General features: G+C 37.5%; 1 protein-coding gene and 1 pseudogene across 5 annotated transcripts in view; one reads left to right on the plus strand and one right to left on the minus strand.

The window, feature by feature from the left end:
* The window catches only part of XPR1 (xenotropic and polytropic retrovirus receptor 1), a 154,594-nt gene that overhangs the window by 58,933 nt on the left and 70,035 nt on the right, over window positions 1-25,626 (minus strand). For 4 of the 5 annotated variants that reach the window (XM_036273710.1, XM_036273709.1, XM_036273711.1 and 1 more), the window contains exon 3: window positions 12,454-12,555. In XM_036273710.1, the coding sequence (XP_036129603.1) occupies window positions 12,454-12,555 (102 nt within the window). Of the gene's footprint in view, window positions 1-637; window positions 675-12,453; window positions 12,556-25,626 lie in introns of those variants that run through there. The other variant, XM_036273712.1, reaches the window with a different exon arrangement.
* LOC118637986 lies at window positions 63-559 on the plus strand (annotated as a pseudogene).

Genomic DNA, 25,626 nt, shown 5'->3' on the forward strand with positions numbered 1-25,626 from the left:
ATAGAATTTATAAGGCCATTAAGAGGCCTTGCAGACACCGTCGTACTGGAACCGTTCGAGCCATGGTGAACCCGATCATGTATTTCAACATCGCCGTCGATGGCGATCCCTTGGGCTGCGTCACCTTCGAGCTGTTTGCGGACAAAGTTCCAAAGACGGCAGAAAACTTTCGTGTTCTGAGCACTGGGGAGAAAGGATCTGGTTATAAAGGTTCCTCCTTTCACAGAATTATTCCAGGATTTATGTGCCAGGGTGGTGACTTCACACGCCATAATGGCACAGGTGGCAAGTCCATCTATGGGGAGAAATTTGATGATGAGAATTTCATCCTGAAGCACACGGGTCCTGGCATCTTGTCCATGGCAAATGCTGGACCCAACACAAATGATTCCCAGTGTTTCATCTGCATTGCCAAGACTAAGTAGTTGGATGGCAAGCACGTGGTCTTCGGCCAGGTGAAAGACGGCTGGATGTTGTGACAGCCACGGAAAGCTTTGGGTCCAGGAATGGCAAGACCAGCAAAAAGATCACCATTGCTGACTGTGGACAATTCTCATAAATTTGACTTGTGTTTTATCTTAACTACCAGACCATTCCTTCTGTAGCTCAGGAGAGCTACCCCTTCACCCCCACCTACTTGGAATGTCTATAATATTCATGATCTTGCCGCAGTTTGTTGAGTTCCATATTTTCTTTACTCTTTTCAAGTCTAACTGGATTGCAGAGTTAAGTTTATGAATATGAAATAAAAACTAAACAACTGTTAAAAAATAAAAATAAAAAGCCATTAAGAGTAAGAATGCAAAATGGTGCAGCCACATTGTAATTAGGAAAAGAATTTGGCAACTCTCCAAAGGATAAACATAGTTACCTTAAGATCCAGCAATTCTATTCCAACATATATACCTAAGAGAACTGAAAAACATATGTTCACACGGAAACTTGTGTACGTATACAAACTAGTATTCATAATAGTAAAAAAGTAGAAACAACAACCAATATGTCAATTAACTAATGAATGGATAGGGAAAGCATGGTATATATGTACAATGAAATATTATTTAGCCATAAAAAGGAATGAAGTACTGATTAATGCTACAACATGGATGAATTTTGAAGACATCATGGTAAGTGAAAGAAGCCAGATACAAAATGCCACATATTGTATGATTCCATTGATAAGAAATGTCAGAACAGGTAAATCTACAGAGATAGAAATCTATAGTGATAGATTAGTGGTTGCCAGGGTTTGGGGGAAGAAAAAACAATGCAGAGAAAAGAAAGACGGGAAGAAGAAAAAAAGCAGAGGAAGAAAATAAAGTTCGTTTCACATAGCTTGATTTTAATAGAAGCTTATCAATCACTTTTTTTTTTAACAAAATGGAGAAAGCAAATATATTATGGATAGTATATAAATAATTATAATTTTCATCAGATGCTCCTTAACAAGAAAGCAAGCCAGGCCGATGCTTGAACTCACTTCCCCTCGACCTTCATCTTTTAGTAGCTCTTAAGTAGCTGCTTCTGCTATAATGAACTTAAGATTCAAGGTAGTCATGATGTAGGAAGAAATGTAAATAAGACAATGGGCATTTTACTCTAATTAATTGAATATACATTTAATCCTCATTTTTAGCACACATAAAAGCAAAGAACAAAACCAGCCATCAATTCCTAGTTTAAATATGTGGGTATTAGTTACCTATGATCACTTCTAAAAGGAACATTTAGCATTTTAATGAAAGAGATTCTTATGTTTCATTACACATACTTAGTGATAAAACAATATACAGTGTCTCAAATTCAGTAAGAATAAAGAAAAATGAACATACAGCAAGACACTGTATAACCGGATTATAGGAATAACTGTGCAGAGTTCTGAATAACTATTATCCAGTTGGTCTTGCATTTATATGAAAATGCAAGAAAATAAAGATGGCGGTGGGCAGGACCGGAGGGAGGGTAAGTGTGTGAGAGAGTGAGCGAGTGTGTGAGAGAGTGTGAGTGGACGTGGAGGTGGACAAACCCAAGCAGTGCAGAGATGCGGAGCAGAAAGTTCCTGTGCTGTGGACCGGAGCAGCCAGCTACCACGGTAAGCGGCCCTTCAGGGAGCTTCTCCCTGTGCCTCGGGGAGGTCCCACCATTTTGGAAGATCTCGGGTCTTCCCTGGGAGGAGATAGTGGGAGCAGCTAGAGCCCAGCAACCTGAGCCCACCAGCACACCTGGCACCACTGGACCAGTGGACACTGTGTCAACACAGACTGTTACACAGTAGTGGAGCTCCCAAGGTGCCAGTAGCAGAAGCTGCTGACAGCCAGGAGCCCAGCACCATCCCCCATAGTAGCAGCCTGATCAGAGTTGAGATATACCCCCGGCAACAGAGGCTGGGGAGCAGATATCCATCCCCAGGCAACAGAAGCACAGACCAGCAGCTGAGACCCATCTCCAAAAACTATAGCAAAAGCTGAGCAGGAGTTGAGCCCCACTGGGCAGCAGCACTCCCCAGCCGCCAGTGGCGGGACCTGGGGCTCCACAGAGGCCTGTGCAGTCCAGTAGCTCACAAGAGCAGTGGGAAGCCAGAGCCTGAGAGAGACTGGTGTGATCCAGCTGCCTGCTCGTGGGAACTGCAGGGTGTGGGGGTACCAGAGAGGCCTGTTCGACCCAGCAGTGACTGTGCCATCCAATTAACCTGAGGAACTGCGGAGTACTGAAGCACCAGAGAGGCCTGTGGGACCCAGCAGCCCAAAGGGACTGTGAAATGTAGTTACCCGCGGGACCTGCAGGGTGCCGGGGCACCAGAAAGGCCTGTGCGACCCAGCTGCGCACAAGATAGGCTTGGAGGGTGTGAAAATGGAGGTGGAGTGAATAGAAGCTACACAGACGATCTCCCAGGACCAAGCAGGAATTACAACTAAAATAAAGACAAATCCTTAGAAAAAAGCAACAGAAAAGCAGCAGGACAAGACCATATAACCTGGGACACTGGTAGGATCTGCAGATGCACGAGAGAGTGGCAGGTTGGGAGCCCACAGACAGCAGCAGTCTTAGCTGTGAGGAGCGCCCTTGGGGAATAAAGACCAAGCCCGCTCCACAGCCCACAGAGCTGGGACAGAGCGCTAAAATAGCCACAGCCACTCACCTGGGGGCTATGGCAGACGGAGGGCAGACTGGGCTGAAACTCTGTGGGGACACCCGGGATTTGGAGGGCACTCAGGGTTTTTGCTGAGTTGCAGCCACAAAGGACGGTGGCCAGTGTGCTCCTTCCCAAAGCTGTGGGGAAAAGCACCAGCCCTCCCCGCTCAGAGATTCAGCCTTTCCCAGGTGAGGCAAAGAAATGCAAATTGAGGCTCATTAATAACCAGTATCTATCCCACCCTCTGGAAATCCTCTTATGCAGAACACCAGGACTACATTCCAAGGGACTGAGTAACTGAGACTACTAGCCACCAGGAAAAAGCTAGAGGATAACTGAACCTTTCCTGGGCTTGCAAATCTACCCAGGAAAGTAAGACTTCACAGTGGTGTTTAACATAGGCCCACCCAGGCTCATCCAAAACCAGTAGAAGGAGACATAAACAGCAGAAAACCAACACCCACAGGGAAAATTTGGCAGGTTCCAAAACCCACTGAGATAGCCAAAATGGTGGAACAAAGAAACAAATCCCAAATGAAAGGACAAGAGAATTCTATCAAAGATGAGATAAATGAAATGCAGCTAAGCAAATTATCAGAGGTAGAGTTCAGAGCCATGATCTTGAAGAAGCTCAACAGCATCAGTAAGGACATCAGCACCATGAGTAAAGATATAGAAACACTGAAAACCAACCAAGTGGAAATGAAGAATGACATAGCAGAAATTAAGAACACATTGGAAGGACTAACCAGCAGAGTAGAGGAAGCTGAGGACCAGATCAGTGAATTAGAAGACAGGGTAGAAAAAAATCAACCACTCAGAAAACCAAAAGGAAATAACAATCAAAAAACAGGAAGACAGCTTAAGAGAACTGTGGGACAACTGGACACGTAATAACATTTGCATCATAGGAGTCCCTGAAGAGGAAGAAAATGAGCAAGGGTTAAAGAATATATTTGAAGAAATGGTGACAGAAAACTTTCCTAACTTGTTGAAGGAAGAAGGCATTCAAGTTCAAGAAGCATAGAGAGCCCCAAGTAAGAAGAACCCAAAAAGGCCCACACCAAGACACATAGTAATTAAAATGCCAAAAATTAAAGACCAAAAGAGAATCCTAAAGGCAGCAAGAGATAAACAACAGGTTACCTACAAAGGAGATCCCATAAGGCTCTCAGCTGACTTCTCAACAGAAACACTACAGGCCAGAAGGGAGTGGCATGAAGTAATCAAGGTCATCAAAAACAAGAATCTGAATCCAAGACTACTCTATCCAGCAAGGCTATCATTCAAAATAGAAGGTCAAATAAAGACCCTTCCAGAAAAAAAAAAAAGGCTAAGGGAATATATTAACACCAAACCAGCACTGCAAGATATGCTAAAAGGACTGTTGTAATTAGTAGAAGAAATAGGAAGAAAAACAGAACCACACTAAACAAAAATGCCAATAAATAAGTACATATCAATTATCACCTTAACTGTGAATGGTATGAATGCTTCGATAAAAAGACACAAAGTAGCTGACTGGATAAGAAAGCATGACTTACATATATATTGTTTACAGGAGACCCACCTAACAACAAAAGACTCACATAGGTTGAAAGTGAAGGGATGGAGAAAAATCTTTCAAGCAAACGGAAAGCAAAAAAAAATGCTGGGGTAGCAGTACTCATATCTGATTAAGAAGATTTCAAAATGAAGACCATAACTAGAGACAAAGAAGGCCACTACATAATATTGAAAGGATCTACCAACAGGAAGATATAACCTTGGTAAACATATATACACCCAATATAGGAGCACCAACATATATTAAAAATCTTTTGGAGGACTTCAAAGGAGAAATCAACAGCAATACAATCATAGCAGGGGACTGCAATATCCCGCTGACATCACTGGATAGATCTTCTAGACAAAAAATTAACAAGAAAACACAGGCTCTAAATGAAGTGCTAGATCAAATGGGTTTAATAGATATCTACAGAAAATTACACCCCAAAACTGCAGAATTCATATTCTTCTCAAGTGCACATGGGACATTCTCAAAGACAGACCACATGTTAGGGCACAAAATAAGTCTCTACAAGTTCAAGAAGATAGAAATCATATCAAGCATCTTCTCAGATCGCAATGGCATGCAACTAGAAATCAACTGCAACAAGAACATGCAAAGACATTTAAAAACATGGAAGCTAAATAGCATGTTATTGAACAATGAATGGGTTACCATGGAGATCAAGGAAGAAATTAAAAACTTCCTGGAAACCAATAAAAATGAACACACAACACCACAAAATCTATGGGACGCAGCGAAAGCAGTTCTGAGAGGGAAGTTCATAACACTACAGGCCTAACTCAAGAAACAAGAAAAATTTCTAATAAACTATCTAACCTCACAACTTAAAGAACTAGAAAGCAAACAAAAAAGAAAACCCCAGAGCAAGTAGAAGGAAGGAAATAGTAAAGATAAGAGCAGAAATAAATGACATGGAAACCAAAAAACAATTCAAAGGTCCAATGAAACAAAAAGCTGGTTCTTTGAAAAGATAAACAAGATTGATGGACCCTTAGCTAGACTCACCAAGAAACAAAGAGAGAGAACCCAAATATACAAAATCAGAAATGAAAGAGGAGAAATAATAACTGACACCACAGAGATACAAAGTATTGTTAACAAATATTATGAACAATTATATGGCAACAAATTCAAGGATCTAAGCGAAATGGACAAATTTCTAGAAACACATAGTCTCCCAAAACTGAACAGGGAAGAGATAGAAAACTTGAACGGACCAATAACAACAGAAGAAATTGAAGATGTAATCAAGACTCTCCCAGCGAACAAAAGCCCAGGCCCGGATGCCTTCATGGGGGAATTTTACCAAACATTCAAAGAACTAATACCCATTCTCCCCAAACTATATCAAAAAATTCAAGAAGAAGGAAGACTTCCAAACTCCTTTCACGAGGCCAGCATAATTCTAATTCCAAAACCAAAAAAAGACACTACAAAGAAAGAAAACTACAGGCCAATATCCCTGATGAACATAGATGCAAAAATCCTGAACAAAATACTAGCAAATTGAATCCAGCAATACATCAAAAGAATTATTCACCATGAGCAAGTGGGATTCATCCCAGGGATGCAAGGCTGGTACTATATTCGCAAATCAATAAATGTGATACACCACATTAACAAAATGAAAGATAAAAATCGTATGATCATATCAATAGACACTGAAAAAGCATTTGACAAAATCCTGCACCCATTTCTGATAACAACGCTCAGCAATCTGGGAATAGAGGGATCATATCTCAACATAATAAAGGCCATATATGAAAGACCTACAGCCAACCTCCTACTCAAGGGACAATAACTACAAACATTTCCCTTAAGAACAGGAATAAGACAAGGATGCCCACTTTCGCCACTCTTATTTAACATAATACTGGAAGTCTTAGCCACAGCAATCAGACAGGAAGAAAAAATAAAAGGGATCCAAATTGGAAAGGAGGAAGTGAACTGTCATTATTCGCAGATGACATGATACTATACGTAGAAAACCCCAAAGACTCCATCAAAAATTTACTACTAGACTTAGTAAATGAATTTGGCAAAGTAGCAGGATACAAAATTAACGTCAAGAAATCAATGGCACCCTGGCCAGTTTGGCTCAGTGGTTAGTGCGTTGACCTGCGGTCCTGAGAGGCCCGGGTTCGGTTCCCGCTAAGGGCGCGTACCTCGGTTGCAGTTTGTCCCTAACCCTGGTTGGTCGTGCGGGTGGCAGCCACTTGATGAGTCCCTTTCACATCGATGTTTCTCTTTCTCTCTGTTCCTCTCTCTCCCTCCCACTCTACCAGAACAAAAAAGGAAAAATGTCCTCAGGTGAGGATAAAAAAAAAAAAGAAATCAATGGCATTCTATACACCAATGATAAACTCACAGAAAGGGAAACTAAAAAAAAAAAATCCCATTTACCACCACAGCAAAAAAAAATTAAGATACCTAGGAATAAACTTAACCAAAGAAATAAAGGACCTATTCGCAGAAAACTACAGGTCACTGAAAAAGAAATAGAGAAAGATATAAAAAAGTGGAAGCACATACCTTGTTCATGGATTGGAAGAATTAACATCATTAAAATGTCCATACTACCCAAAGCAATCTATAGATTCAGTGCAATCCCCATCAAAATACCAATGGCATATTTCACAGAACTAGAAGAAATACTTCCAAAGTTCATATGGAACCAAAATAGACCTCGAATAGCCACACCAATCTTGAAAAAGAAGAACAAAGTTGGAGGGAATCACATTACCAAATTTCAGGTTATACTACAAAAGCCACTGTAATCAAAACAGCCTGGTCCTGGCACAAGAACAGGCATATAGACCAGTGGAACAGAACAGAGAACCCAGAAATGGACCAAGGGCAATATGCTTAATTAATATTTGACAAAGGTGGCAAGAGCATACAGTGGAGTAAAGACAGCCTCTTTAATAAATGGTGTTGGGAAAATTAGACAGCTACATGCAAAAAATGAAACTAGACCATCAACTTACACCATACATAAGAATAAACTCAAAATGGATAAAAGACTTAAATGTGACTCATGAATCCATAAAAATCCATACATGAAACTGTAGGCAACAAAATTTCAGACATCATACACAGCAGAATTTTCACTGATACATTACCTAAGGCAACAGAAACAACGGAGAAAATGAACACATGGGACTACATCAAACTCAAAAGCTTCTGCACAACAAAAGATACAATCATCAAAATGGAAAGATAACCCACTGTATGGGAGAGCATCACTGCCAATGATATATCAGATAAGGAATTAATTTCCAATATATAGAGAGTGTTCATATAACTCAACAAAAGGAAGACAAAGAACCCAATTAAAAAATGGGCGGAGGAACTAAATAGACACCTCTCCAAACAGGACATACAAATGGCTAAGAGACATATGAGGAAATGCTCAACATCACTAATCATCAGAGAGATGCAAATTAAAACAACAATGAGGTATCACCTCACACCTGTCAGAGTGGCCGCCATCAAAAAATCATCAAACAGCAAGTGTAGGCGAGGGTGTGGAGAAAATGGGACTCTAGTACACTGCTGGTAGGAATGCAGACTGGTGCAGCCACTATGGAAAACAATATGGTGTTACCTCAAAAAATTAAAAATTGAACTTCCATTTGACCCAGTGATCCCACTTCTGGGAATATACCCTAATAAGCCTGAAACAGCAATCAGAAAAAATATATGTACCCCCATGTTCGTAGCAGCACTATTTACAATAGCTAAGATCTGGAAACAGCCCAAATGTCCATCAGTAGACGAATGGATAAAAAAGCTGTGGTACATATACACAATGGAGTACTACGCAGCTGTAAGAAAGAAAGATCTCTTATCCTTTGAGACAACATGGAGGGACCTGGAAAGTATTATCCTAAGCGAAACAAGCCAAACAGAGAAAGACAAATATCATATGATCTCACTTATTTGTGGAATATAATGAACATAACAGTCTGAAGAATGGGGTAGTCCCAGAGACGTGGAAGTGGGGTACAGTCTGACAATCCCCAGAAGAGGGGGTGATGGGGGAGAGATAAACCACAGAACTTAATATGCATATATGCATGAACAATGGACATGGACAACAAAGCTGGGGACAGAGCGGGGAGGGGGGAAGGAGGAAATCAGTGGGGCAAAAAGAAAAGCTGTAACAAAAATAAATAGGTAAAATAAAAAATTTTAATTCTTAAAAAAAAAAAGAAAAAATGCAAGAAAATAATTAACAGCCAAGAATTAAATCTTTCTACTGCCATAATTTTCCTACTTATAAATAACACTACTGCAATCTTGTTCCTTCCCTCCTTCCCTTTCCGTAAAGAAAAGGAAAACACGTAATAACTGAAGCCAAAAAATTAGGACAGGCCAAAAAAAACCCTGAAACTGTCTAGAAACAAAGGAAAAAGCTCTTAGCTCTTTAAAACATTCCAGACAAGAGAAAGAAAGAGTTTGCCTGTTTTAATTGTAGAATATTAAAAGCAACAGATCTATATTCTAAGTTGTTTTTACGGGTTTTTTTGTGGGTTTTGTTGTTGTTTTTATGTAGGAACATAAAAACTCTTCTGAGAAGCTAAGTATTTTGAATGGAGGAAGAAAGCAAACTGGTTCAAGAAAAGAAAAGATGTAACATGAAGTTTTCAGTATTACTAATGGAAAAGGACAAAACTACAGCCTTCACAATTGATGCCATTTTTAGTGTTAGAGGAAACCTGGGAGACTTCTAAGTCAGTGATTAGTAATGTCATCACCAAAAAGGACCATTCCTTTAAAAATTTACCCTCTCCTCTCAGGGTCTTCAAATATTACAAGACTTTATCTATAAATCTAAATAAATCTTATTGACCAAAAATATATAATAAAGAGCTATAAAATAACTTACATAGGATTTTCTGAAATTTTGAAAATCGCTTCTGACTCCTCACATGTGGAACCCTAGAAGGCTGGGAATCAATTTGCTCATTTTACAAGCAAGTATATATGGATGTCTAGGAATGTTAAATGGTAAACTTCCTCTAAAAAAATAATAAGGTTCAAAAATCCAAACTGTAATTGGGTAGGTAACAGAACCAGTGTGAAAATAAATATCCACATTTTAGTAGTATTCAATCTATATTTTGTTTATTTGGCTTTTATAGTATTTGTTTTGGGTGTTAAAGGCTTCAGTCAAGACTATATCTCACTTAAAAATGACCATTTTAATTGACCATTAAATATTTTTGTGAGATGTAAGTGGGTGGAGATAGGTGTATAAGCTGACCTCACCTCTGTATTATTTATAGCTTCTTATGTGCCCTGGTGTCTGAGGATTGCAGTTACATGACAATCTCCCATGAAAAAGGCAACTAAATAAGGAGAAAAATGATACTGTCTAGGACAAGTGCCAAATTTTATTTCTGTCAATCATGTCTTCATATTACCCATCACTTCCTGACCTGGCAAAAAGTCAGTCTGAAGACTATGAATTTGTACCTACTCTGTGATGACATCAAAAGACATGCCCTGATGGCCCTGCCAATACACACAGAAAAAGGAAGTCATTAAATCACAGCCCCCAAGTTTTTAATAGTAGAAAGCCTAAAATTGTTCTTGAAAAGTAATCAAGTCTAAGATACATTTTTCAAACTAAGGGTTATTAATACAATATGGGAGTCATAGAAGCAATTTAGTGCATCACAAGTCAGGATTTTTAAAATCAAATCAAATAGAAATAGTTAAATATAAAAAACAATAAATTTCAAGTAGTAAGGGTAAGTATGGTTTCATGAAAAAATATTTAAATATATTACATATACACACATATAGATGCATATGAACATACCCAAAACACACATATCTATGTGTAACTCAAAATATCAAAGGTATGTATCTATTGTTAAGAGTAGATATTTATTTTTCTTTGTGGAATAAGAAGCATTGTCTATTATTTGTGATCTAAATTATCCATTTAGAATTGGGCTCAGAAATCCTCCCCAAAAAAATCATAGTAAAAGAAGATGCTATTAAACTTGACCTCATTTGTTTTTCATTTATAGCCTTAGATCATATCCAATGGCTTTTTCTCAGTCTCAACACTCTTTCAACTGCAAATGACTTCCTCTTTTAATCTTCTCTTCCTCCGTCTACATTACACAGCTATCTACACTGCTAGTTCCTTTGTATCTTCTTCCTTCTGATTATGGAAATGATGTTTGTACTTGAAAACTGTCATTCCTTCTACAAATTTTCCCCTTGCTGAAAATTTATCCATTTTCATGGTTTCAAATAATATTTCTATTTTGTCTCTAGCTATTTATAATGTAGTGAGGAAGACATGTATATATGTCATGTCCTTTAATGGCTTTGTGTGTTTGCATAAGCTGTTCCCTCAGCCCAGGAAGAAGTCCAGCCATCCATCAAAGATGAGGAGGAGGACACAGAGTGAAGATATTTGCTTCCCTTTTTGTTTATTTTTTGTTTGAAGGGAGTGACTTGTTAAGGAGACTAAACTAGTAAAAAGAGAAGTTAATACATTTATTCAATAATTCTTAGAGGAGATAATTACTGGAGCAAGGTCTCAAGGAACTGAAATTCAGTAAGTAATTGTAGAGATTTGCCATGGACTGAATAGTGATCTTTTCTACAATGACTGGAGGGAAATGAATAAGAGTAAGAATGTCTATAGGTATTTGGGGGTTGGAGGGAGTGGCATAGATCCACGTAAGTATCATACACCAATAGGAATTGAAGGCTTTTATTTATTTATTTTTGGTAAAGTAGGAGGTTAATAAGCATGATGGGGAAGATGGTGGGGTGAGAGAACTCAAAAGAATGGGGTAGGGTTTAGATGAGCGTTTTGGAGCACAGAAAAGGGCATTGATTAGGACACACAGGCAGCTTGGAGGACACAGTTAAGAATACAACAATGAATTTATAGTGCTTCAAATTTGTTCTGCTCTGTGATTTTTTTCCCAGCTGTTCTAAGCAGCTCAGGGATATGTATGAAGAAGGCAAATGGCTGCATCGGTCACAGAGTTTTGATAGGCAGAAGCATTACAAGGCAATAAGAGTAAAGGGATTAAAAGAACAAGCAAGGAAGTGGTTAAAATGACTGATGGAGAAGGAAGTACTTCTGAGAGGTGTCTGATCAACTGAAATGAATACAATGAGGGAGTCAAGAAACTTAAGCTCTGTGAGACAGCAAAACAGATGTTAAAAGGGGGAAGTAAACATATATTATAGATAAAATTTAAAAGAGTAAGTTATAAATAAATAGAAATTCTATTATTTTCTTCTCAACTTCAACTGCATCTTATAGATGCCACTCTGCAAACTGTGCTCTAGATAGATACGAGTATTCCACAACGCAATGGGGGTGAGGGGCATAAAACTGTCATAATTAAAAAGCTGAAAGCACGTAATTCAGCTCTGAGAGAAATGATACAATCAAATTTCTAACTCTTTAAAGCTTTGGACTGGGCTATAGTGAAGCTCTATCAAGGTACTGCTACAAAAAGTAGTTCCCAAATTCTTGCAACTACAAGAACATCTAGGCAATAACCATGTAAGATTTAAACCCTGAGACAGCAGATGCGTACTCACCTCAGTTAAAGAAAATATCCCTAAGTGCAGTATAGTGAGGGAAACAAGGCCCAGTTTTAAAACAATGACCATAAGTTAAAACAATGACATGGTAGAGTTTTTCCATTCTTAGAAGCAGAAATGGCTTCTTTTATGTTGTACAAAAAAAAACACTCACCTGAATAAAATGTGTTGATTTTGGCAAGTTCCTTTTCACAGGTTTGGAAAAATTTTTCTTCAAACTTGGCAAAATACCTCTTTACTGTGTCCTCATCTGTAACTGAAAGCAAGGAAAACAATATTCAAATTTAATGTCTGAACGCCGATTAGGAAAACTAGGTAAATAAAATGAAAGGTTATCTTTCTAAATCTTCAAAATGACAACAATATACGGATTTCTTTGAAAAAATGAACTGTGAACCATATTAACAAAAGACTAGCCCTGGCCAGCGTGGCTCAGTGATTGAGCATTGTCCCATGCACGGAAAGGTTGCTGGTTCGATTCCTGGTCAGGGCACATGCCTAGGTTTCAGGTTCAGCCCCCAACTGGGGTGCGTACAGGAAGCAACTGATCAATGTTTCTCTCTCACATCGATGTTTCAGTCTCTCTCTCTCTCTCCCTCCTTTCCTTTCTCTCTTAAAAAAAAAAATCAATAAAAATATATTTTAAAAAAATAAAAGACTAATCAAAGGTTTCTTCCCACAATTTTTTTTATTTGAGTGAGACTCTCTAATCCTCTCCCACAATCAATTTATAGTGGTGAAGAAAATAAGTATTCTAAAACTTTAGAAGAGGAATACACTACTGTAGTCAGAGGTGATCAAGGAAGATTCAAGGTGTTGGCAGTTGAAATGGATAGGATTCTCCAAGACAGTAGATAAAATATTTCAGGGGAAAAAAGATGCAAGAGACAATGAAGACACGAATATGCCATGTTTCTGGAAAAATGAGTTGACTGTTCTAACAATATTAAATTGCTGTCTACTCATTTTTACTGTAGCTGCACCAGACACAGAAAACGAGATATAGACCGATAGTTATAAGTTAGATATTCCAAACCTTCAGATGCTGGTTAGGAACATAAATGAACTGAGCAAGTGGTTGACTGTGCAAGTGTGGTAAGAAATGGCAACTGCCACCTTTAGGATAAGGAGTGGAATGTATTCTGGCAAAATGGAGAGCACATGTCCATCTAGTTAGTTGCTGCCATGTGGTGTATGGGACCCAGATTGTTAGATCCTCCAAATTTTCAGGAGAAGCCATAAATATAAATATTTTAAAAATACTGTGAGCACCAATCAATCTAAGTCTGCAGGCTGAATCCATTGTGTGAGTTCAGACATACAGCACATTGATTTACTAAATCCCATAAGTACAAATATATGCAGCTTTAGGAAGCCCCAAGCCTAAAAGGGTATGTTTCTTGCCCAAGTGAGGTCTGACTAGACTTCAGATACTTATCATAATATAGAACCATCCTATTTCTGGATTTCTGGGGCACTCTAAGCCTAAAATGTCTAGAAAAAGTACAGGTGCTTTTATGCTCCCCACCTGCCCCCCTCAACAAATACCCCAAATCTTAGTGCAATCCCAAAAACCCTTAAATAATTCACTTGTCCAGGAATAACAGAAATAGTATTTCCCTGAGTAATACTCAACACACACACATATGTATATTCATAGCACCAGAGATACTTTTAGAGAGACATCGATTTGGTTGCTTCTCACACAACCCCAACCAGTGCCGGGGTCCAAACTGCAACCGATGTATGTGCCCTTGACCAGAATTGAACCCAAGACTCTTTGGTGTGTGGACCGACGCTCCAACTGCTGAGCCAAACCAGCCAAGGTGTACCAGAGATACTTTTTTAAAAAATACTTAAAATGAAGTTCTAAAAAGCAAGCCAAATCTATCCAGTTAATGTGAATAACACAAATGTTAAAAAGTTAGTACTACACAAAACATTAACTTTTATTTATATACATCTATTTCTCTATTTCATATGCTATAGAACTGTAGAGATAATGCAGGATTCTATTGATTTTGCAGTAAAAAAGAGATGCCACTTTACATTCCTCATGTAAGCTCAGCAATTTAGGTACAATAAAGGCTACAGCTGCCCAAGGTTACTAAAAATTATTTTTTCAAAGCACAGACCTGACCTTCAGTTAAAGATGCTCCATGGTAACGGATGCTGCTCTTATAATAGCATCTCTAGCTGATTTAAACTAAGAGTAATACCTTCTTCTACTTAATGACCTACCATTTTTTCCTTTATCTTTTATTCTCTATTGTTATTTACTTGTTTCCCTAATAACAGACAACTTTCATTAACCTAATGTGATAGAAATAAAGTTGTTTAGCAAAGTAATTTAAATATAGCTTCTGTTTTAAAAATAACTTTAATATATACTAATGTTTATATAGATACTGCATATTCAGCAACTTCAACTATTTAAAATATTACTAAACCCTAGAAATAAAAATACAGTCTTCCCTCACCACTTCGCGCTTAGACTTTGGCGGCTTCACTCTATCGCGGTTTTTTTCTAGTATAGTATAGTATAGTATAGTACAGTATAGTACAGTACAGTATAGTATTTGAAAAAACCTCGATAGAGTGAAGCCGCGAAGGTCCGAAGCACGAAGTGGCGAGGGACGACTGTATATAAATAAAGAATCCTACTTCGGGGAAATTCATTTATCGCGGTAGAGTCTGGAACTGATTAACTGCGATAAACGAGGGCTGACTGTAATATAAACCTCTGAGAAACTAAAACATATGTGACATATTTTAAGTACCAAAGTATGAACATTCTATCCATAAATCAATCTCAGGTGAATTCTTCATTTTCTCAACTTAGAGACTATTTTATCTAAAATACCAGCCGTCTGTTAGCTAGTTTTCTAGTTCACATATAACTTAATAGCCACAAATCAGAAGAGGGATGGTAAGGTTACAACAACACTAAGAAGTAACAGCAATCAGAGAAAAGAGAAAGTAAAACTACAAATAAAAATAGCAAGAATAGTTATGCAAAATAAATTAAATGAAGTAAAATGCTCTTGTCCTCTCAGATTCCAAAAGAAATCATAACTAAGTGCAATTAAAAGTACACTATTGATGAAGGAATTAGAAAAACATAATGAAAAGAACAGAAAAGAGTGTCCAGAAATAAATCTGCATATACACAGAGATTTAAATTAAGGTAAAAGGTGGCTTCAGACAGTGAAAAAATAATGTACTATATAATAAATAGGAATGGGTTCAATAACTATCCATTTAAATCAACTCCAAATGGAGTTAAGAAAGCAATATTATAAAATACTAGAAAAAATATTAAATAACTCTATATGAGGAAAGTCTTCCTAAAACTACACAAAGTAGAGGTCATAAAGGGAATGCCTAGCATTCTCACAAAATGAAGTATCTCCACTCCACAAGATACCATAAGCTACATCACATGACAAAAACAGGGAAGCCCAGCCAGTGTGGCTCAGTGGTTGAGTGTCAACCCATGCACCAAGAGGTCACCAGTTCCATCCCAGGTCAGGGCACATGCCCAGGTTTGGGCCAAATCCCACGTGGAACATGCAGGAGGTGGTCAATTGACGTTCTCTCTCATCAATATTTCCACCTCTCCCCTCCTTTCCTCTCTCTCTAAAATAACTAACTAAATAAATAAATATTTTAAATTAAAAAATGAAAAAAACAAATCTGTAACATTTAAAATAAAGGGTTCACATGCAAAATACATTTTAAAAAATCTTACACATCAATATGAAAAAGATATTCCATAAGACAAATGGGTAAATTACAGCAATTCATTAAAAAATAATGACCAATGGCCCTGGCCGGTTTGGCTCAGCGGTTGGAGCGTCCGCCTGCGGTCCGGAGAGACCCGGGTTCGGTTCCCGCTAAGGGCATGTACCTCGGTTGCAGTTTGTCCCCGGCCCTGGTTGGTCGTGCGGGTGGCAGCCACTCGATGTGTCCCTTTCACATAGATGTTTCCCTCTCTCTCTCTTCCTCTCTCTCCCTCCCACTCTGTCTGTACAAAGAATGGAAAAATGTCCTCGGATGAGGATTAAAAAAATAATAATAATAATGACCAATGAACAAATAAAAGGATCCTCAACATCCCAGATATCAGATAAATGCACCTTTAAAATAATAAAATATAATTTTTCAAACTATCATATTGGAAGCAATTTTAAAATGCTAATATTATTTTGGCAATGGTGAAGGTAAATGAATACTCTCACTCTCTGTTGGTAGAAATGTAAATTTATAAAGCCTCTTAGAAAGACAGTAGCTATCAAAATTTTCAGTGTGTTCAATCTCACATGGGAAGTATATTCTAAAGGAATCTGCACAAATGGAAGTATATGCAAGGATGTTCATGAACCATTATTTTTAATAGCGATAAAGAAAACAAAGTGATGTCCATCAAGAGGTGAACAGTTAAATAAATTCCAATAATACTCTATAATACTATGTAGCCATTTAAAAAAATTATATACATACATCCTGGTATATATGATAATCCCCAAACACACTGTTGAGAAAAAACTTTAAATAACAGCATATATAAAGCATGATCTTGTTTATGAAAAAAATATGTGCATAAATTAATATTCTTATGTTCATTCACAGAAAGCAAACAGCAAGGATGCATACCAAACTGTTCATTGTGGTCATCTCCTTTGAAAGAGGAGTAGTTACGAGAGGGATTCTCACATTTTGCTATCTACACTTACTGTATTGTTTGAATCCATTACAATGAAACTTATTCATGAAGGATAATTTATGTTGTATAATATTAACTGGAACTAAAAGAGAAACATGTCACACCCAAATCTTTAAATTATACAGAATAAAACCTAACCAGCATAGCTAGTTGAAAAGAGTATCTATCCATTTAGAGGTACATAGAATTTAGAGGCACATAGAACAATTATGCCTTTTACTTCAGTTATGAGAAGTTGGTACAATACTGATTTACACATCAATTTCTATTACAAGATGCTTCCTATACTTCATCTGCTGAATAATGTTAGAAATTAGTAACTTCAAATGGGAGAAACAGAGAATTTCAGCACTCAGAAACAAACTAGCCCAATTCCCTTGTTTTATAGGTGAGGAAGAGTAGGTGCTGAGAATTTAGGTAACATGAGGTTTTTGTCCCCTTCCAGTAAGAATGTAAAGTTTTACAGACACTCACTGTATCTTCTTAATATAAAATAAAGAATATCAAAGTAACTACTATGTGTTATATGATGGACTGAATTGTGTGCATCCTCCCCTACCCCCCACCCATTTATATGTTGAATCCCTAATCCCTAATCCCCAGTGTGACTTTATTTGGAGATAGGTCCTTTGAGGAGATAATTAAGGTTAAATGAAGTCATAAGGGTGGGGCCTTATTCCAATAGGAAGAGCCATCCTTCTCCCACCTGACCTCTCTCTCCCTTGATGTGCACACTGACAAACGGCCATGTGAGAAACAGTAAGAAGCTCTCTGTAAACCAGGACCAGGGGCTTTACCAGAAAAGCCAGTGCCTTGATCTTGCACTTCAAGCCTCTAGAACTGTGAGAACTTAAATTTCTGTTGTTTAAGGCACCCAGTCTTGGGTATTGTTATGACAGCCCTAGCAGACTACAAAAATGAACTTAACATGAATTCAATAATTACTCACCAAAGACTAAGCCTAATTCAAAGAAAGCTAGCACAATTAAGTGAAAATTTTATCAAGAACATCAATAATTATAAGATTAGCATCAACAGAAAAAAAAGACAAAGGGGTAAAAAAAAATCTAGAATTGGTGAAGACTCAGAGAATACTTTGCTCTGAATTAAATAAATATTAACTGAGTCAGTTATACTAAAGAGAGAGAGAGAATGAGGCAAAGATTTTTTTGTAACTTCTATTATGGTCTTACCACCAATTTGTGGATGACAGGCAACTTCTTTCTCATCAACCCCCAAATTACTAGGTTAACAGCAAACAACCCTCAGAGTTTAATAAAGATAAAATATTCCTACTGCCTAGCAACCACCATTAAGTGCTTTTTTACAGCAATTTTCAGGAATACTTTTATTTTTATACCATCAGTGTCATCTTCCACATACAACCTCTCAAAAATCAATTCTTTAAAACCACTAGTAACTTCTTCAAATATCTTACATGTTCCATTCAAATTTTTATTGCTGCTTTCAATTTGCTTAACTGACAGATCTGTGAGATATTGGTAGGGATTATTTTTTTATCTTTATAGACCTTATACCCAACATAATGTCTGATACAAAGTATGTGCTCCATACAATATTTTTTTGAATTGTAAATATTGAAACAAATTTAATAATTTTGTGAAAATAATGATGCTTTATTAAAGTTTTAAAAAAATAAATCTCCAGCAATTGAATATATATTAGCAAAAGAATAAACTTGTGCCCCTACCTCACACCATATACAAAAATTTGTCTAAATGGAGAAAAGCCATAAATGTCAAAGATAAAACTCTCAAAAGAAAACAGGCATACATTTTCATGACCTTAGATGAAGCAATGGTTTCTTAAATATGACACAAAAAGCCTAAGTAATGAAAGAAAAAAACCTGATAAATTGTACTTCATTAAAATGAAAAGTTTTTGTGTTTAAAAAGGCGCTATAGCCCTGGCCAGTTTGGCTCAGCGGTTAGAGCGTCAGCCTGCAGTCCACAGAGACCCAGGTTCGGTTCCCGCTAAGGGCATGTACCTTGACTGCAGTTTGTCCCCGGCCCTGGTTGGGTCGTGTGGGTGGGGGCCACTCGATGTGTCCCTTTCACATGGATGTTTCTCTCTCTTCCTCTCTCTCCTTCCCGCTCTATCTGAATAAAAAATGGAAAAATGTCCTCGGGTGAGAATTAAAAAAAAAAAAAAGGCGCAAGTCTGTTTGGTTCAGCGGTTAGAGCGTCAGCCTGCGGTCCAGAGAGACCCGGGTTAGGTTCCCACTAGGGGCACGTACCTCGGTTGCAGTTTGTCCCCGGCCCTGGTTGGGTCATGTGGGAGGCAGCCACTCGATGTGTCCTTTTCATGTCAATGTTTCTCTCTCTCTCTCTTCCTCTGTTTCCCTCCCATTCTATTTGAACAAAAAATGGAAAAATGTCCTCGGGTGAGGATAAAAAAAAAGGGCACTATCAAGAAAGTGAAAAGACAATCACAGAATGAAAGAAAATATCTGCAAACCATATATCAGATAAGAGTCTAGTATCCAGAATATATAAAGAACTCTTAGAATTCAACAATAAAAAGACAAATATCCAAATTAAAAATGGGCAAAGATCTAAACAGCCATTCCTCCAAATGGCCAGTCCCACATAAAAACATTTCAACATTATTAATCATTAGGGAAATGTAAATCAAAACCATAATTAAAAGGACAAACAATAACAAGTGCTGGCAAAGATGGGAGACATTGGAGCCCTTATTTATATACTGCTGGGTGGGGGGATGTAAAATGGTGAGGAATTTTGGAAAATAGTTTGGCAGATCCTCAAAAACTTAATTATGAAGTTACCATATGATCTAGCAATTCCACTTGTAAGTATATACTCAAGAGAAGTGAAAAACATATGTTTATACAAAAATTTCTACACAAATGCTCATAGCAACATTATTCATATAGTCAAAAAAGTAGAAAAAGTCCGAGAATCTATAAATCGATGAAGAGATAAACAAAATATAGCATAATCATATAATGGGATATTATTCAGCCATAAAAAGGAATGAAGTGCTATTACATGCAACAGCATGGATGAACCATAAAAACATAGTCAAAGGAAAAGAAGCCAGCTGCCAAAGACCACATGTTGCATAATTACATTTATATGAAATGTCCAGAACAGGCAAATCCAGAGACAAAAGTAGATTAATGTTTGTCAGGAGCTGGCAGAGGGGAGAACAGGGAGTGATTAAATGTTTTGGAATTAGACAGTGGTGGTGGTTGTACAACTCTGTGAATATATTGAAAACTACTGAATTATACACTTTTAAAAGGTGAGTTTTACAATGTTTGAACTATATTTCATTAAAAATATTTTTAACTCTAAGTTTAACCCTGTAACAAAAACACACTGATAAATGAAAGCATATTCATTTATTCAACAAGTAATTATTCTGCCTATTACATACTAGTCTCTGTGCTAAACACTGGAGATATAATGAACAAGATTGATGTGGCTCCTGCCCTTGTAGAGTCTGCATTCTAGTGCCTGAGACAGGACGAAACCCATACAAATAAACAAAGAATTACAAATTAAAGAATGTTGTGAAAGCAACAAACAAGGTACTGAGACAGAGGGTATGTACTAGGATGGATGACTATCCTTTTTGGCAGAGTAAGCGATGGTCAGAAAAGACCTCTCCATAGGAGATGACATTTAATCTGAAACCTGAACCAAAAAAATAAAAAAAAGATCAAGGGCAAAATAATTCCCAACAGAAGGAATGGCATATTAGGAAAGAAACTGGGTACCTGAGGACCCAAAAGCAGGTCAAAATAAGGCTAGGGAGGGATAGGCAAAAGCCTTTACACACAGGAAGACCATGTTAAGGAGTTTGAATTTTAATCTAAGTTCAATGGAAAGTACCGAAGGGTTTTAAGGAGTCTAAAAATAAAGGGGAAAGAGAAATAATTGCTTTTTTTGTTTGTTTGTTTGGTTTGCTTTTTATCCTTATTGTTGAAAGTATTACAGAGAATTAGTTTACTTTTACTCAATAATTTAAAATTATCATTCCCAGGACATTATGTATGTGGGTGAAGGAGAAGAATGTCAATACATTCAAATAAGTTTGGGAAATACAAGTATAAACAGCATTAAGCTGATCTCTTTAAGATAGAAATTCTCAAATAGGTATAAGTTTGCCTCTCAGGAATCATTTAGCAATGTCTGCAGGCATTTTTGTTGTTGAACTGGGAGGGTGTTACTGGAGTCTAATTGATAGAGACCCAAAGAACCTTTTTTATGCTAATAAACATTGTTATTATTCTATGAAAAATAGACATAGTATAAAGCATTTCCCAAAGTTTCTCATAACACTACAATCCCTCTTGGCTGGGTGAAGGGAGAATGGCAGGAAGAAGCTGGGTGAAGGGGTGAAGAAATATGTATTAAAATTTAACAAACCGCCCTGGCCAGTCTGGCTCAGTGGTGAGAGCGTTGGCCTGCAGACCAAAGAGTCGTGGATTCGAATCCGATTCAAGGGCACATACCTTGGTTGTGGTTGTGTCCCCAGCTCCGGTCAGGGTCCAGCAGGCGGCAACCAATCAATGTGTGTCTCTCACATCAATGTTTCTTTCTCTGTATCTCTCTCTCCCCCACTCTATTTGATGATAAATGAAAACATTTCCTTGGGTGAGGATTTATATATAAATTATAGAAAAAAAAATTAACAAACCCACCCGGCCGGTGTGGCTCAGTGGCTGACCATCGACCCATGCACCAAGAGGTCACTGGTTCAATTCCCAGTTAGGGCACATGCCCACGTTGTGGGCTCAATCCCTAGTAGAGGGCATGCAGGAGGCGGCCAATCAATGTTCTCTCTCATGGATGTTTCTGTCTCTCTCTCTCTAGAAATCAATAAAGAAAACAAAAATTAAAAAATAAATAAATAAAGCTTTCAAATAACTATAACTATGTAACAATTTCTTTCTCTCTGAAGTGGCAGGCACAGAACTAAAGACAATTATAATAAACATAATACCAATATTCCAGTCAGACATAAACCAAAGTATGTTTCATTCTTTGTTAATTCTTTAAGATGCAGAAACTACAACTTTATCGAAAATTTCCTCCAATATTCCTAAGTTTTATTCCAATTTCATAGCTAAATACCAACTTAAAAGAAAAAGTTCTTGGCTTAAACTCCCTCAAAGCCAGGGTTTTTATTAATCCTCACCCGAAGACCATTTTTCTATTGATTTTTTTTTTTTTTTTTTTTTTTTTGAGAGAATGGAATGGAGGGAAGGGGAAAGGCAGCAGAAAGGGCCGGGAATAGAACTTGCAATCCAGGTACGTGCCCTTGACCGGGAATCAAACCCTTGATGCTCTGATCGCTGAGCCACACCCACCAGGGCAAAGCCAGGATTTTACCTGCTTCCCTCCTCCTCTAAATTCTGAGGCCATTCAGTATTCTCCAAATTAGACCAGAAAAGCAGCCACTTATAAAGAGACTCTTTCGATGACTGACTGAAAATTAAAATACATCCCAGAATCAAACTGAGTAAGATGACAGAACAAAGGAAAAATATATAAAACAATGAAATTAAAGAAATAAACTTGCTACTAAAATGTAAATTTTGCAAATGCTTGGTCATTTTATATATTTAAATAGAAGATTTGAACAGGCTGCTAGTTTCTATTTCCTTGAGGAAAATAGAACTTATTCAATTAAATTAAAAAACCTTAACTAATTCCTGATCCAAAATTCAAAGGTGGGCTTTTAATTTATATAGACAAATTTACCATCTAAGCAACTAAAGCATATTCTATAGCTGTACCTTTCTTAAAACAAAACGTGAACTGGGGGTTCCAGTCCAAGGTGGTGACAAAGGAAGCTCCTACGTTCATCTTCTCCCAAACACATTGAATCTACAGCTACTCAGAACAAATTTCCTCTGAAAGAAAGCCAGAATCTAGCTGAGTGACTCTTACACATTGGCTGAATGAAAAAATGCCCACACTGAAATGGTTAGGAAAGGCTGAAAACACTCTCACTATAAATACCACCTCCAGCAAAGCACCAGATAATTGAGAGGGAACTCCAACTTCTCCCAGAGGAGAGAAGAAGTTGGACTCCACATCTAAGAAAGAAATAGATAGCAATTCAATGGTAAGGGACTTCAATAATCCAGTTTCAACAATGCATAGATCATCCAGACAATACAAATAGGGAAACACTGGATTTAAACAATAAGTTAGATCAGATGGACCTAAAAGACTTTACAGAACATTCCATCCAACAACAGCAGAATACATATTCTTCTCAAGCACACAAAGAACATTCTTCAGGACAGATCATATGTTAGGCCACAAAACAAGTCTTAATAAATTCAAGGCTGAACTCAAATCAAGGATCTTTCCTAACCACAATTGTATAAAACTAGAAACTTTGTCTCAACCTCTATAGCTAACCTGAATTATACTCAGTTCCCTGAACCAGCCATCCTTTTACTTTCTTCTTACTTGACACAAACTGCTCTGCCTGAACATTTTCTCCCTAAGCACCCCAAAACCATCTCTTCCCTTAGCCCAACACTCATACTCACATTGCCTTCCTTGTTCCCTGACACCCTCTTAAATAACCCTCCTCAGAGACATTATGAACCAGAATAGCCCTGAGCATACTTAACACATTAAATTACTGACTATAACTAAACTACCTCTTAGGACATGAAGTATCAGGTTAATTTCAGGCACAGAATGAGAAAGGGTACTAGGAAAAAGCCATGGGAAGCTAGAAAAGGAGAAAAGCTACAATGAAACTGTAGTGTTGGAGAAGAATCAGAGATATCATTAGTATGAACTAATGGTTGTTAATATATATGCAGACAGACATAGAAATATACATATGTGTATATGCAAGGGTTAATATACATATATACTCCTCCTGGCCCTCTGGTATCAGAGTATAGGAGCAATTATACTCTAATTGCAATGAGTATTCCTAGCACTCAGATCTTGATTTCTAAATATCATTCTCCAATAAAAGGAGTCAGGACTTCTGGGAAAAGAGGTTGATTCCAGGGCCTGGAATATCTTGTGATACCAGAAAAGAAATTCTCACAAAAGAATGGGGGCATGTAACCAGCCTGAAGAAGCTCCCAATGGCCAAAGCAATAGGATAAATTATAGTACTGTATTATAATCCATAGAATAAAACCTACATTGATTAAATAATTGAATAAGTAAATAAATGTGGGAGAAAGAATAGTTCTCTCTTACAGAAGAATTCTAAATGTAGAAGGAATGAAAGTAAAACAAAATCACCATTAGGCAAACACCACAGTATTAAACGACTGTAGACAAGATCCACCCATAGATTATAAAATCAGTGGGCAAAAGTTTAAGGAATAGGAAGATATTTATCAATACGAAGGGGGAATTAGTAACTTTACAGTGCAGAAACTAGGTGGACACTACTTTAAGCAAGTAATCAAGGTTAACATAACCTGTAAAATAACATCATAGACCCCCTGAAATGATGCACTCTAAATGACATATCACTTCTGTGGCATTCTTGACAAAAAGACATAACCTGAATCTATTAATAAAATAAATCACACACACAAAAAAAAACTCAGAGATACTGTACAAAACAACTCATCAAAGTACAGTAATCAAAGTGTCAAAGTCATGACTAAAGAACTCTCACAGATTGAAAGAGGCTAAACAGATAAACAACTCAATGCACGCAATGTGGGATCCCGAACCGAATCCTTGTATAGAAAAGAACATGAGGAGAAAATCTGGTAAAATTCTAATATGGACTGTAGTTTACTCAATAGTGTTGTATCAGCATGTTAATTTCCTGGTTTTGACAGCTGCACTATGGTTAAGTAAGCTGTGAACAATAGGGAAAACTGGATGAAGAGTATACATAAACTCTCTATACTATTCTTGTAACTTTTCTTTAAATTTAAAATGATTTTTAAATAAGAAAGACTAATTCAAGATGTCCAGGGTTTGAAGGCAAATTTAAAAATAAAAAATAATTCATAACTAGTTGAGAGAATGATTTAATTGTAATATACCATTCCCCACGCTGCTTAAGTTATAGGAAATCTAATAACAAGTCTTAAATATAAATGTTATATATTCAACATCAAATATTTTTTAAATGTCTACTATGTGCCAGATACTGTGCTATTGACTAGAGAAGTACAGTGATCAAAAAGGCTAACAGAGTCCCCACCCTTTGAGAGAAAACAAATACTAAACAAGTAATTAGAAGAGTAATGCATGGTAATAAAAAGGGAAGCCCTAAGGGGGTGTAAAGTGGTCAAGCAAGTCTTCCTGAGGAAATGACATTTCAATTGAGATATAAAGAAAGAACTGAGAGCCCTGGCCAGTTTGGCTCAGGGGTTAGAGTGTCGGCCTGCAGTCCGGAGAGACCCGGGTTCGGTTCCGCTAAGGGCATGTACCTCGGTTGCAGTTTGTCCCCGGCCCTGGTTGGTCGTGCGGGTGGCAGCCACTCGATGTGTCCCTTCACGTCGATGTTTCTCTCTCTCTCCCTTCCTCTTTCTCCCTCCCACTCTATCTGTACAAAAAATGGAAAAATATCCTCGGGTGAGGATAAAAAAAAAAGAAA

This window comes from Molossus molossus, unplaced genomic scaffold (genome assembly GCF_014108415.1).
Source record: "Molossus molossus isolate mMolMol1 unplaced genomic scaffold, mMolMol1.p scaffold_m16_p_20, whole genome shotgun sequence".
Lineage (NCBI taxonomy): Eukaryota > Metazoa > Chordata > Mammalia > Chiroptera > Molossidae > Molossus > Molossus molossus.